The sequence below is a fragment of the Urocitellus parryii genome, chromosome 5, assembly GCF_045843805.1.
Source record: "Urocitellus parryii isolate mUroPar1 chromosome 5, mUroPar1.hap1, whole genome shotgun sequence".
Lineage (NCBI taxonomy): Eukaryota > Metazoa > Chordata > Mammalia > Rodentia > Sciuridae > Urocitellus > Urocitellus parryii.
In genome coordinates this window covers 115796787-115810755 of record NC_135535.1, presented here as the reverse complement: position 1 = coordinate 115810755, position 13969 = coordinate 115796787, and the positions used below count along the sequence as shown (strand labels likewise).

The following is a 13969-nucleotide window of genomic DNA, read 5'->3' as shown; positions in this document are numbered from 1 at the left end:
CACCCTCAGCCTGCAGCACAATGCCACCTGGGTGTCATCTGCAGGCCCTGGCTCTGGCTGAACACTGGTTGCCATCCACAGGGACCCCGGGAGAGCTGGGGAAGGCTGCCCTGGGAAGAAAACATGGCCCAGCCTAGAATCATTTTAGCATGGAGGCGGGTCTGGGTGGAAGCCCACAGCTTTGGCATAGGAGAGAATGTACCCTGATGTTCCTGAATCTGTTCAGGCTGCAGCGTCACTCAACTCCAGGAGGCACGTCCTGATTGTAAGCTAGGTGGATGGCGCCCCCTGGGCCTTGTGGCCAGTGCAGCCACTCACACAGACTTAGGATACTAAGGACCCTAGGGATGGGGCCCCTGACAGCCCTGGGGCTGTCACACCTGCTTAGTGAAGGAGGACCGAGCCATCATCCTTGAAATGACCTTCATCTCTCCTCCCTGCTTTTGGTCAGCACTCCTCTCTCTGAACCTGTTCTCCAGGACTTTAGTCACAGGCAGACCCAACAGATCCTTCCTGGTCTCAGCTAAGAGCATGTCCCAGGATCTCAAACCCAGGTCCTTCTTTTCTTCTCCTGGTTGGAACCCCATGGGAGTTGTGTCCAGAACCTGGGTGGTAAATAGAAACAGCTTTGGCCCAAGTCTCAGGGGTCAAACCCCAGCTTCAGCTAATGCAGAAGACACAAACACTAAAACTACAGACAAAGCTTCACATTGTACCAGCTCAAGACCTCCAGCAAATTAAAGGCTCTGTACCTTGGTATCTGCAAATGCTCTATAGGTTGAACACCCAGAAGCCAAAAATCCAAAATCCAAAACTTTCTGACCAACATGTCACCATAAGTGGGAAACTCCACATCATAAATCTCATGCACAAAATTATTTAATATACTATATAAAATTGCCATCAGGTGTATGTACAAGGTATATGTGAATAATGTATTTCATGTTTTGACTTGGATCCCATTACCCAAAAAATTTCATTATTTATATATGAATATTATAAAATCTTAAAAAATTTGAAGTCCCAAGCATTTCAAATAAGGGATACTCCACCTATAATAGAATAATAGTAATTGCTACTTAAGGGGTCATTGTGAGTTTGAACAGGATGATGCATGCAAAGCCCCTACCGTGTTCCAGGGCCCAAGGGTGAGGGGTTCAGTAACCTCCTTGGACAAGCCCTTCACCTGCTTGGGCTTCAGTGTCCCTGTCCTAGAAATGGTGTGAGTTTCTGGGTGCTCAGGGGTGAAGGTCAATTTAACTAACTTTAAGATCCTTTAAGCTGTATCTCTTTTGCAGTTTTCTGATCCACAGTGTTTGTGTTGGTAAGAAGTGGGGAGGCAGGGTGGGGAGAAACAGACAAATGACTGCTTCAATTAGGAATTCCCAAGCTTTTGGCCAGCTCCAGCCAAACCCTCCAAGGGTCTTTGTATGTACAGGCTCACATGAAGAGTTGGCAGAGGTACAGGCCACCTCCTCAGCTCCCAGTTATAATGAACCGCTCTTAAGAGCATTCCGCATTCTGCTAGAGACAATACTGGTTATAATGTCAATTACAGCCAGTCATCTCAGTGGGGAAACCAATAATGAAACCCAGCAATTAAAGAGCAAGGCAGGGCCTGCTGCCTCACTCCCAGCCCCACTCCAGCCTGCAAGCTATCCTGATCTCAGCCACCTAGAGAACCCCCGATAGTGAGCAGGGTCACGGGGAAGGAAGAGATGAAGAGACACTGTTGGGCTCTAAACCCCTCGAAGTGAGCCTCTGCTGGGGAACTCTACTTCTGCATGTCCTGCACCCTCCCTGCTCCCTATGCCCATCAAACACCCCAAGGCCAAGGTCATTTTCTTTAAGAATGGACACAAACAGATATCCTACTGAATGTATTCTTGGCCATTGCTGTGGACAACCTGGCTGATGCCGAGAGTCTCACCTCTGCCCAAAAGGAAGAGGAAGAAGAGAAAGAGAGAAAGAAGCTGGCCAGGTAACCCTCTAAGCTCACCCAGCCCAGTTCAGGAATGCCATTCTCACTGGTGGGAGAGGGGCATGACACCAACCGCTAGGCGCCATCCTCCTGGAAGGGACTGGGTCCAGGGCTTCCTACTGTAAGTTGGTCCTCTCCCTTAATGCCTAGGCATTGCTCAGAGACAAGGACCATCATGAATGATAGTCTCTACAAAGGTGCTGCCTTTCCTTACCTGTCTAGAAAGTCGGGGGGTTGCTTTTGAGATTTGAAGCCATGGGAGGAGAGGGGAGGAAGGCAGCCTTCAGAGGGGAAATAGCTCCAGCTTAAGGAGCAGTGCTTCCTCGCTATTTTGTATCATGTGCAGTGTTGGGAAGGCCCAAGACCCAGTGTTGGGTCCCGCATTGTGCTCCATGGCTATCTAGATAGGACTGTCCTTGGCCATGCCTCTGCTGGGTATCAAGTAGAGTTCCTTCCAGAACCAATCCTCAACAAGACTCAGAACAGTCCCTGATTTAGGGACGGAAGCCACTGAGTAGCCACCAGACACCACCAAAATGCCAGACAGAGCCAGAGATGGCTCAGTCCAGTGGCACTTGGGATTAAGCCATGTTTGCAGCAAACCCTGGGAAAAGATCAATGAATGTAGATCCAGGGGTTCTGCGCCCGATGACCCTACCGGACACAAGGTAGTTCCTGTCTACACTGCCTCCTATCACTCCAGTAAACATTTATTTCTGTTGTTTTTTTTCCTTCCTGCTGACTGGCCAGGACTGCCAGCCCAGAGAAGAAACAAGAGGTGGTGGAGAAGCCAGCAGTGGAGGAAACCAAGGAGGAGAAAATTGAGCTGAAATCCATTACTGCTGATGGAGAGTCTCCCCCCACCACCAAGGTGAGTAGCTGCCTCCTTCCAGGAGCTGTGGGACCATCACTGAGGAAGGAAGGCCAGTCACCCAAGAAATGGAGAAAGAAGGAAGCTACCCAAAGGAGACAGAGAAGCCATGGGGCTGGAACAGGAGGGCTCAGTAGATGATGAGAAGGCATGGTGGGTTGAACCCAGCCTTCTGCTGATGTCCTCAGAGGGTGTGCACACTGACAAGGGTATAGATTTGAGCTCAGTCACTTAATATAATGCAATTTCAAGTCTATTTTGAGCCCTGAAAACTGTGGCACTTATCTGACTTAATTCTTCTTCCTTATCTCCTCTACTGCCTAGATCAACATGGACGACCTCCAACCCAATGAGAATGAGGATAAAAGTTCCTACCCGAACCCAGAGGCTGCAGGTACCTGTCACACTGTCTGGCCCTGAGATCAGGAAGCTGAGGCTAGAGATCTAAACCCCATAGCCATGCAGGATGGCCGTGCACTGGGGACCTGTGGTCCCACTTTCCCTCCCCAAGTACCTTGCACTGCTGAACATCTTGGCTGAATATTGAAGCATTACCATACCATCTTGGGGAAAACTTTTATTCTGGTTTCCTTGTAATAGTAATATCTGAATGCATTTGAGAACTCATTTGAGTGGTGTTTTTAAAAAATTTGTAATTATTTTTACTTATTTTAAGTCATTATTTCAATTGTACAAATGCATAGGGTACCTATTAATAATTCAATATGTGCCTACAGTGTGTAATGATCAATTCAGAATAATTAACATCTCTATGTCCTTAAATGTCTTTAACAGTTTTATTAACATGTAAATAATTTTGCATACTTATGGGGAGCAATGTGATTATTTTGATATTTGTATAAAATACATAGTGATCAAGTCAGGGCAATTAACATTTCTACCTCCTTAGCATTACTTTGTATTTGCAGCATTGGAGTTAATCTATTCTAGTTCTTCATAAAATATATAACATGCTAGGATCCATAGTCCTCCCATCCCCTATTGCTGCCCTGTAGAATGTTAGTACTTCTTCCTTCTATCTAAGTGTGTTGGAGTAACCATTATCCAATCTCCATCTGTACTCCTCTTTTTGTCCTTTGGAAGCTGGATTCTACGAGCAATTAAGGTTTTATTATATCATGTGCTATATGATAATTATTAATTCATGTAATTTATTGGTATAGCATATGTTGCAGCATTATGCTTGCCTAATAATGATAGGCAATTCCAAATCTGCCCTTGCTCAGGAAATATTACTGAGTACCAAGACAGCTGCCACCACAGATGTCCCACTTGTTGCTCAGTAAGATGCTTTCAGGTCTCTTATTATAAAAAGAGCTCTTGCTGACACCATCTTCTTGTGCATCGATCAGATGTATGAACTGGCAGGCGGTCTCCTTTAGAAAGGTTTTAATGTCAGAATCCTACGTTATCTCTCTCTGCTTCCTGTAGCTGAGTCCCCAGGAGAATCTTAGGGCTTGCCTTCCTCTAACCTAGATGATTATCACCAGCTTCAAGCTGGAAGTCAACACATACCACCACAGTGGCTTTCACTGACCCTTCTCTGTGTAGGTTAGGCTGTGTTGGGGTTGGTAACCAAGTTGGGTAGCTAAAAACCTTCTGTGATCCTGAGTAAAGTAAGGTTTTCTTTGTCGCTTTCCTTCTACCTGCTCTCTACCTGAGCTGCAAAGACAGTAGAGGTGTTTTCTATTAATCCTGGAAGCAGGCTCCCTGCTCACCAGGCCATCACTCTGCTCTCCCTACAGGGAAGTAAGATTTGGTGTCTTGGACTTAGACACAAAGGAGAGTAGAATGTTTCCTGTTGGGACACTGAGCCTATTGAAGTCCTAAACCCCTTCTAGGGGAGATGAAGAGAGCTATCTATCACAGAATTTCAGGAACTTGCTAGAAGTTTTAATAAATGCAATGGAAGGATCTTTTCTGAATCCTGAAAAAGCAACTTAAATTTTAAAAGGAGATTTTTTTTAGATTATTAGGGGGAAATTGAATATGGACTGGGAACTAAGCGATTTTGAGTAGATTTTGTTAATCACATTGGTATAATATTATGATAATTCTGTGTTTAAAACACTTAAGTGTTTATATCTGAAATGTTTAGAAATTAATTTTTAAATGCCCCCCAAAAAACAGGGAGCAGAAGAGGTAAGTGAAACAAAATCAGTGAAATGGCAATACATGTTGAAACTGGGCATAGGGAGGTTCACTATAAAGTCTCTACTCCTGTGGGGTTTTGTTTGTCTTGTTTTGCTTTGTTTCTTTTCTTTTTAAGAAAATGGAGCATGATTTATTTAAGTGAGAAGAGATAGAACTCACTCCATGCAGAAGAGGGCCTGATAGCAGAAAAACCCATTTGGGTGTGCTAGCTTAGGAGGATATATATGGTTCTGAGAAAAATCTGAGAGCATGGAGAAAAATCTACATAAAACAGGCAAATCTACTATTGTGTTTTAAAAGTTTAAAATGAAAAACAGTGATAGGGGCTGAGGGTGAAACTCAGTGGTAGAGCACTTGCCTAGCATGCACAAGGCCCTGGGTTCTATCCCCAGCACTGTAAAAAAGAAAAGAGAAAGAGAGAGAGAGAATAATAGAACAAATCCCTCTAGGCCCCAATAAGATCCCATCCCAAGCTTGCCTGGCCTCCAAGACACAGCCTCCCTGTACAAAACTTGAGGGTCTTTAAACACACACACACTCACACACACACACACACACACACACACACACACACACACGCACATACACACATCTAGATATAGTTGGGCCCAGACCTGTCCATTCCACACAGCTGTAGGATAACATACCTCTTGCATCTGTGACAACAACCTCAAATTCTGTTGTCCTAAGTAGACGAGTGGCTTTTCTCTTTTTTGTTGCTGTAATGAAACAGAAGAGGAAACATCAAGGAGAAAAAGGACTAATGAGGACACTGTCACTAAGTGGGCTATCATAGAAATGTCTCTCTGCTGACCCAGCATGACACTGTCTGGGGTGGCTTTGTGGATTCTTGGGATGCTTGTGCTTTGGAACAGGGCCAGGCTCTGCTGATTCCTCAGATTCTTTAGACTTTTTGGAGTGATCCTGGGGCCACTCTTCTCTAATTTCCTGCAGACCTTCACCTTTATTTCTCTTGGTTCCATCTATCTCTTTACCTTTGCTGTTGGTCAGCTTTCCATTGCTATAATAAAATATCTGAAATCATCAACTTAAGGAGAGGAAAGGTTTATTTGGCTCAGTGTTTTGGAGGTTTCAGCCCAGGAGCAGTTGGCACTGTTGCTTTGGGTCTGTGGTGAGGCAGCACTTTACAGGGGGAGCACATAGCAGGAAGTGGTTCACCTGTGGTGGCCAGGAAGTGAAAAACAGACAGGAAGGGCCAGGGTCCCAATATCCCCTTCGAGGGCACCCCTCCAGTGACCTAATGTACTTCTACTAGGCCCCACCTCCTAAAGGTTCCACCATCTCCGAAAAGTGCCAGGCTGAGGACCAAACCTTCATGGGCCTTTGAGGGACATTCAAGATACAAATTATAGCACCCTAAGTTTGAGACCTCTAGGCCGTAGACAATTGAGGCTGCCCTCACCCTACTACCACTTCCTCTTGGGTAGTGAACCCAGTTCCCAGGCCCCTTGTTTTTTCTCCATCCCTGGGTTTCATTTTCTTGCTCAGGAGGCCCAAAAGCAGCATGTTCCTAAAGTCAGTGGCTCCATACATTCCCTGGCCCCTTGAAGGCCAAGTAGCTGTGTCTCCCAGCTCTACCCTCGTGATGACCACGCCTCTGCAGGTCATTTCCTGGGTCATTTTGTGCCAAGTGCAGCAGAAGTTCCCCGAGATGCTTCTGAAGGTTCATTGGCCTGATGTCTCTGGTCTTGTCAGTCTCTCTTTCCCGTTGCTTTTCTGGAATGATGAAAGGCAAAGATCCTGACCTACCATTGGTCCCTGACCATGGCCCCTCTGGCTTTTGCAGCCTGTGGGCAGCTGTTCATTGTTGTACCTCGTCATGCAGATACCCCACAGAAGGGAGCTTCAGCCCAACTCCTAGACAGGAAGGCCCAATGCTAGAGCACTTCCACACTGTCCTCCTGTTTCCCTTTCCCTGGTCCCCTCACTCACCCTCTCACCAGGTCTGCTGCATTTACACTTCCAGCTGTACCAAAGCATGCAACATGGTGGCTGAAAGGGAGCTGGACTCCAGCCCTCAGTGGACTAGTCACACCCAGAAGGTCTATTTCTAAATTACACAAAGGGGTCCGAGAACCCTGCTGTGACCCTAGGGTCCTCCCCACTCTGTTCAGTCTCAAAAATGTCATCCATTGATTGTCATCTCAAGATAATCCCACAGTGCTACAGGTTGATTATCCTTTATCTGAAATGCCAGGGACAAGGAATGCTTCAGATTTTCGAGTATTTTGGATTTCAGAATGTTTGCATGAACTTGACCATTTGACCACTCCTAATTTGAAAATCTGAAATCTGAAATGCTCAAAAATTCAAATTCAGGATTCAGATTTTAGATTTTCAGATTAGGGATGTTCAATTTATAGTAGACAGATGCATCCATCATGCACAAAGAAAACCTTTATGCAAAGGAAAATAAATAATTCTGTGTTTTAGTCAGCTTTTGTGTTGCTGAAACCAAAAGACCTGAAAAGAACAACTTAAAGGAGGAAAAGTTTATTTTGAGTTACAGTTTCAGACATTCAGTCCATGGTCAGCCAATTCCATAACTCTGGGCCTGAGGTGAGATGGAGCGTCATGGTGGGTAGGCATGAAGCAGCTCAAAACAATGCAGCACAGAGATAGCTCTTCTCGTCAAGGGCAAATATAAACCACAAAGTCACACCCACATTGACACTTCCTCTAACCTCTAACCAGACCCTACCTGGCTGCAGTTACTGCCCAGTTTATCCTGAATATCAGAAGATATTCATCTACTAGTTGGTTAAACCTCTCACAATCTAATCATTTCACCTCTGAAAACTCATGCATTGTTTCACCCATGAGCTTTTGGGGGACATCTCATATCTAAACCACAACATTCTGCTTTTAATTTATTAATTTATTTGAATGAAAATACAGTTGTTCCTAAGAACCTCTAAGAACTTGAAATGAACGAGTACACATTTGCTTTTTTAAAAAAGCAGGTGACACCAGAAATTGTGTCATATGGCATCAGAGGTTCTGGGGGATGCTCTGATCATTTTAAGGGGTCCAAGCACAAAAAGGGCAGTGAGATGTGGTCAAGTCAGCAGGGGGACTTCATGGGAAAGGGGGGTCTTGACTGGGAGGGAGGGAGAGTCGGAAAGGTTAAAGAAGTTGTATCAGAGCTATACTCTTGTCATAGACACTGAGAGTTGGAAGGAACCTTGGAGATAATGTGTCACTTGATAAGTACTTATCAAGCACCTACTGTAAGCCAAGCACTGTGCAGACCCCAGGGATACGTGTTTAGGCAAGACAGGGAAGGGCCCTGCCCTCCTGAAGTTTACATTGCAATGGAGAAACATACAAGAAAACAAACCAGAGCTGCTTTAATTGTGTGGTCAGTAAAGGCTTTTTTGAGGATGTGACATTGGGGCTCAAATGTGAAGAGCCTGAAGGACTTGAACATGGAAGTCAGAGGGATGAGCTCTCTGGGTGGAGGGAAGAGTGGGTGCATAGTCTCTTAGGTGGTATGTACTTGGCCACAGAGGACTCCAAGTGGGCTAGTGCACCTCAACTTGCACCTCCAAGTTGAGCCAGTATAGAGCAGATATCTGGTACAGAAATGTTCAAGTCCTTCAGGCTATTCAGATTTTAGCCCAAATGTCACATCCTCAAAAAAACCCTTTATTGACCACACAGTCAAATACAGAGGGAGAGCACTGGGAGATGAGATGGGACACCAGGAAGGCCTCAGACCACAACATTCTGCTTTTAATTTATTAATTTATTATAATAAATTAAATAAATCAAAGACCATGCACCTGGACAGTCACCAAAGGTCCTTATTCCTTTCAAGGACTCACTTCACTCTGCGTGCCATGTGAGGAAGGGGGCAGTTGATGGTTAAGGGCAGAACCTGGACTTGGAATTCATTTTGCAGATAGAGCCATCTGGATTTATCAATGGCTTAGAGGTTGGAGGGAGAGAAAAAAGAATGAAGCATAGCAGGTTTTTTAGTTGAGCCAGTATAGAGCAGATATCTGGTACAGAAACTGCATCCTCAGACTTCTCTTCCTATACTTTCAGGCAGAGCTCTGCCCTGGATGTTTGGTCCTTGTTAATCATGCATTACCCTTGGGTTGCTAGCAGGCTCACGTGCTGAGAAATGTAAGCTCCATGAGGACAAGAACCATGGCTTTGTGTTCAGTGCTCTGTAGGCACTAGGCAAATAATGTTTTTATTCCAGTTGTCCTCAAGCAAAATTGCAGAGACAAACGTTGAGTATCAAATGAGGAGGAGGCAAGGGATGCCAAAGACTAAGATGGGGTATTGAGCTGTCCAGTGCTTCCTATTTGCTCACTTGTTCAGTTTGTGTGTTCAGTTCTGGGGATGAACCCAGGGCTCTGACACTGAGCCACATTTCCAGCCCCTGCTTTCACTTTTAAATACTCTAAACTGCCATTCAGAGAAGCAGCAGCATTACCTGACTCATCACACTTTTTTCCAAACCCCCAAGAACAGAAAAGAGAAAATAAAGATCCTGAAGGAATTTTACTGGCATTTAGGAGTCAGGGTCCAGGTGGTTCAGCTGCCAGCCCCAAAATGAACTTCATCTGACCTTTCCTGATCTGTCAGCCTCCCTCTTTATCCATGATACCTGCTGGCATCGCATGCTGTCAAATTTCTGTCCTTTTACAAATTTGAGTTTGTCCTTCAGAAATCATGTCCTCTAAGAATGATGCCTGCAGTTCAGCAGGTGTATCTGATGGAGCAACTGCCTTGCTTACCCCAGGAATGGAAGTCAGGGTAGAGCTTCCTAAGCAGCAAGACAGTCTATGCCGATGCAAGAGTGTTCAGAACCATTCCTTAGGATGTTACGTTGGCACAACTCTAATAAATATGGATTTCTATAAATATACTTGATTCAAATAAGCATTAAGTGACCTGTTATCAAATTGTCATGAATACAAAAATGTTGGCCCATTTAGAGCAAAACTGAAAAGAATACGAACACCTGGGCAGAAATTTTAAATCTTTCCTTGTTAAATTTCACCTGTGAATATGATTTGGACCAATTCTGGTTTTACTTATTCTACTTTCTTTTACACAGCAAGGTTCAGGAATCAGAAAGCTTCAATTCTTTGCTTTCACACAATTTTTTTATCTTGCACCTCTCCTCTGAAAATATTAATTGCCTTGCTGGTCAGTTCGAATGACCCTAGGGATAGGATCTGTTTTATGGATATATTCTGCTGGTTCTCCAAAAAAAGCCTTGGTGTCTAAATGCTTCTTGCTTGATAAAGAATTACTTTTGTGCCAGGAATTTTTGTCTCTGCACTACCTGGCTTCCCACCCTCCACCAAGTGCTGAGGATGGAACCCAGTGCCTCCCAGGTGCTAGGCAAGTGCTCTACCACTGAGCTGCCCCCCTCACACCTGGCTTCATTTTAACCAGAAGAAGAGAGAACATGCAAGGCATGGCTGGGTTCCTAAGATGCTCTTCCCATAACAGATGAGTCTCCACCTGCCCCTCTTCTTTTGAAGTTGTGGAAGTTTAATCATCATCAAAATCAGGGTGTGTTTCTTCCTTCTAGAATTTTCAGCACATAGAAAGACGGGACAGACCCTTTTAAAGCCAGGCATCTGAGGCTTTGTGTTCTCAGTGCCTTATAAATGTGAGCCGTCCAAGGTGCTGCTGGAATTCACAGAGGAAGATGGTTCCCCAGAGCCCAGGTACTCAGGAGAGCCAGATAAAGGAAACTGTCTGAAGTGGGAGTCCTCACTAATTCTGCAGAGAAGGAGATGAAGGGCAACTCAAACAGGTCTCAGCGTTCTAAAGCTTAAAGTCTGACATCAGGGTGTCAACAGGGCCGTGCTCCTTCTGGAAGGCTCTATGGACGTATTCTGTCTCCCTTCTTCCCAACTTCTTGTGGTTGCCAGCAATCCTGGGCTTATAGATGCACCACTCCAATCTCTGGCTCTGTCTTCATGTGGCCTTTTCCACTGCGTGTACCTTTGTGTCTCTGAATGTTTATTACAAGAAAAACCAATAGTAGATTTAGGGCCTGCCCTAGTCCAACATGACTTTATCATAGCTAATTACATCCACAAAGACCATATTTCTAAATAAGGGCATATTCTGGAGATTCTGGTTAGGCATGAATGTGGGGGTACATTAGCCAATCCCAGTGCAATAAGTGTTCAGAATATAGTTGGGTGGGAGTAGACAATTTGATAGAGCATAGCAGCAGTTAAAGATCAGACTGAGAAAGATGTTGAGCACTAATTCTCAAGCTTAGAGTCTGTCCTGTGGATGGAGATGGCAATGAAAATAAATACAGCAGTCACCATGTGCCAGACACCATTCTAGGTGCCTATATGCTGTTATTGTTCTGACTTAGATGGAGAAATGAGGCACAAGGAGGTTAAATAAAACATCCATAGACAGAAAGAAACAGAGTCACAATGTGCAAGAGGCACTTGGCTGGAGAGCTTGTGTTCTTAACTCACGCTGTTTCTTCTCCCGTGCTGGACATGTCTGAGTGCATTTCACAGTATGCAGTGGTTCTTCCTGTGGGCAATGGGCTGCAAGCAAAGGAGCAAGCTTTTTGACTTCAGTCTACATTAATGAGGCCACTGGCTAGGAGCACAAAGGACTGGAGTCAGTATCTAAGCCTTCTAATGAAGGGGCCTTTACAGTCAGCATTGTTGTCTGGGTACCCCTAGAGCACATGATTTCTGTTAGTTTCATAAATGGGAAAGTGTTGGTTTTAAATTCCTGGAACTTTCAAGAATGGAGTTGTTTGTAAGGGATTGACAAACTTTCCTCATGGCAGCCAAAATGGCAATGCCTGGTTTTATCTAGTCCTTTCTAGTGCCTTTCAACCAGAATGACCAAGCGTGCCCATTAGCCCAAGACTGGGTGGTATCTTGGAATGTGGAAATTTCAGTTTTAAAACCAGGCAGTTGAAGTAAACTAGGACAAGTTTTCCACTCTACTTACAACCCCTCTTATTGAGTACTGCCAGAGAAGTCTGTCCCTCTCAGACATGAACTCCAGTAGTCCCCAGAATGTCTGTCTTGATTGATCCTCTACACGTTCAGGGATGCAAATGATGTCTTGATTCCTACCACTAGGAAAGTCTCAGGAAAAAGGTGCACAGTGGTAAGAATCAGTGGAGAAGTGGTAGTTATTTAAAATGGTGGTTTTTCTCTTCCAGGAGAAGAGGATGAGGAGGAGCCCGAGATGCCTGTTGGGCCCCGCCCACGACCACTGTCTGAGCTGCACCTTAAGGAAAAGGCAGTGCCCATGCCAGAAGCCAGTGCGTTTTTCATCTTCAGCCCCAACAACAGGTGTGTGTGAATGGTGGGGAGGGTGGACTCCGCTGCCTCTGTGATACAGACCCAGCCCATGCCTGAGTCTTACCTGTACCTGTGCAAGGAACCTGGGACTCTCTCAACTCCCTCAACTTATGTAAACAGCCTCCGAGTCAGGGAAGAGAGTCCTGGACTCTGAATCAGATGATCTGCATTTATTTACGTATATTTGCTTATTTATACTAATGTTATTTTATTTATTTACTTGCTGGTGCTGGAGATTGAACTCAGACCCTTGTACATGCTAACCACGTGCTATATTATTGAGCTACACTCCAAGCCCCTGCTTTTATTTTTTTCTTCCCCAGGTTTTGTGTGTTTGTTTGTTTGTGGTTTTGTTTTTGTTTGGGTACTGGGGATTTAACCCAAGGGTGCTTTACTGCTGAGCTACATCCCTACCCTTTTTTATTTTATGTCAAGACAGAATCTCACTAAGTTTCTTAAGGTCTCACTAAATTACTAAGGTTGGCCTCAAACTTGCTATCCTCCTGCCTCAGTCTCCCAAGTCTCCAGGCTTACAGGTGTGCACCACCATGCTGAGCTCTCTCCAGGTTTTGAAATGTATGAACTCTATTACTATTCTTTGGGTGGTTACCTTTGACACTTTACTAAGTTTATTTAACTTAACAAAATGAAAAGTTAACCAATATCTTAAGCCTCCTTCTGTACAATAGGAGTTTAGAGTATTTTAACTCACTAATTTCCTCCCAATTTACATATTATTGCTTAGTCCTGAACTTTATTTAGAACCCAACAAGTTAGACATCATGATGCTGATGATGCTGATGATGATGATGATGATGATGTTGTTTTAGGCAGAGTATATTTAGATTTACATACAACTTACCATTTCATTTGTTGACCATTTTTATGCATGTCAGTCTCTTCTGCAAACATTTTCTTCCTTTTAAAGCACATTCTATAGAAGTTTCTTAGTTTCTTTGTGGTCCACTTGGCCTGTATTCATTTGTAATTGTTTTCATTTCTTATTCTTAAAAGGTAGTTTAGCTATGGGTATAATTTGGGACTAACAGTTTTGGTCCATCAAAGTGTTATTCCACTGTGAAGTTAGCTGGCTTTCTAATTATTATTCCTTTGTAAATAACTAACCCTTTACTACCTTGTGTTGAGGCATAGGTTTCTCTTGTGTTGCTTAGCATATGTTATACTTCCTCACTCTGTATTTGTATTCTGGATTTGTGTTCTTCTGCAGTTCTTAAAAATTGGCAGCCATAATCATTAACTTTTGCCTCTGCTCAATTCTCTGTTCCTTCACCCCGCACTCCAATTAGACACGGGTTAGACCTTCTCATTCTGTCCGTCCCTCTCTTCCCTCTCTCTTAAGGTGCCTTCCATGTCTTTCATCTCCTTGCCTCTCTTTCAGTTGTCTGGATGATTTCTTCTGATTTATTTTCCTGATTGTTAATTCTCTTCTTAATTTTATATTACTGTTTAAATCAATTTTTTTACATTGACTATTCTTGCATTCTGGTTAATTCCATATGTTGGGTTTTTTTTAGATCCATCTGTCTATATCTTTTAGTTTGTGTTGATTCATCACATTTGTGATTGAGTCTTTTA

General features: G+C 44.0%; 1 protein-coding gene across 24 annotated transcripts in view; it reads left to right on the top strand.

Annotated features, from left to right (window-relative positions):
• Positions 1-13969, top strand: part of Cacna1c (calcium voltage-gated channel subunit alpha1 C) — a 697711-nt gene that overhangs the window by 596018 nt on the left and 87724 nt on the right. For all 24 annotated transcript variants that reach the window (XM_077798896.1, XM_077798895.1, XM_077798894.1 and 21 more), the window contains 4 exons: positions 1867-1981; positions 2732-2852; positions 3177-3246; positions 12232-12364. In XM_077798896.1, the coding sequence (XP_077655022.1) occupies positions 1867-1981; positions 2732-2852; positions 3177-3246; positions 12232-12364 (439 nt within the window). The remainder of the gene's footprint in view (positions 1-1866; positions 1982-2731; positions 2853-3176; positions 3247-12231; positions 12365-13969) is intronic.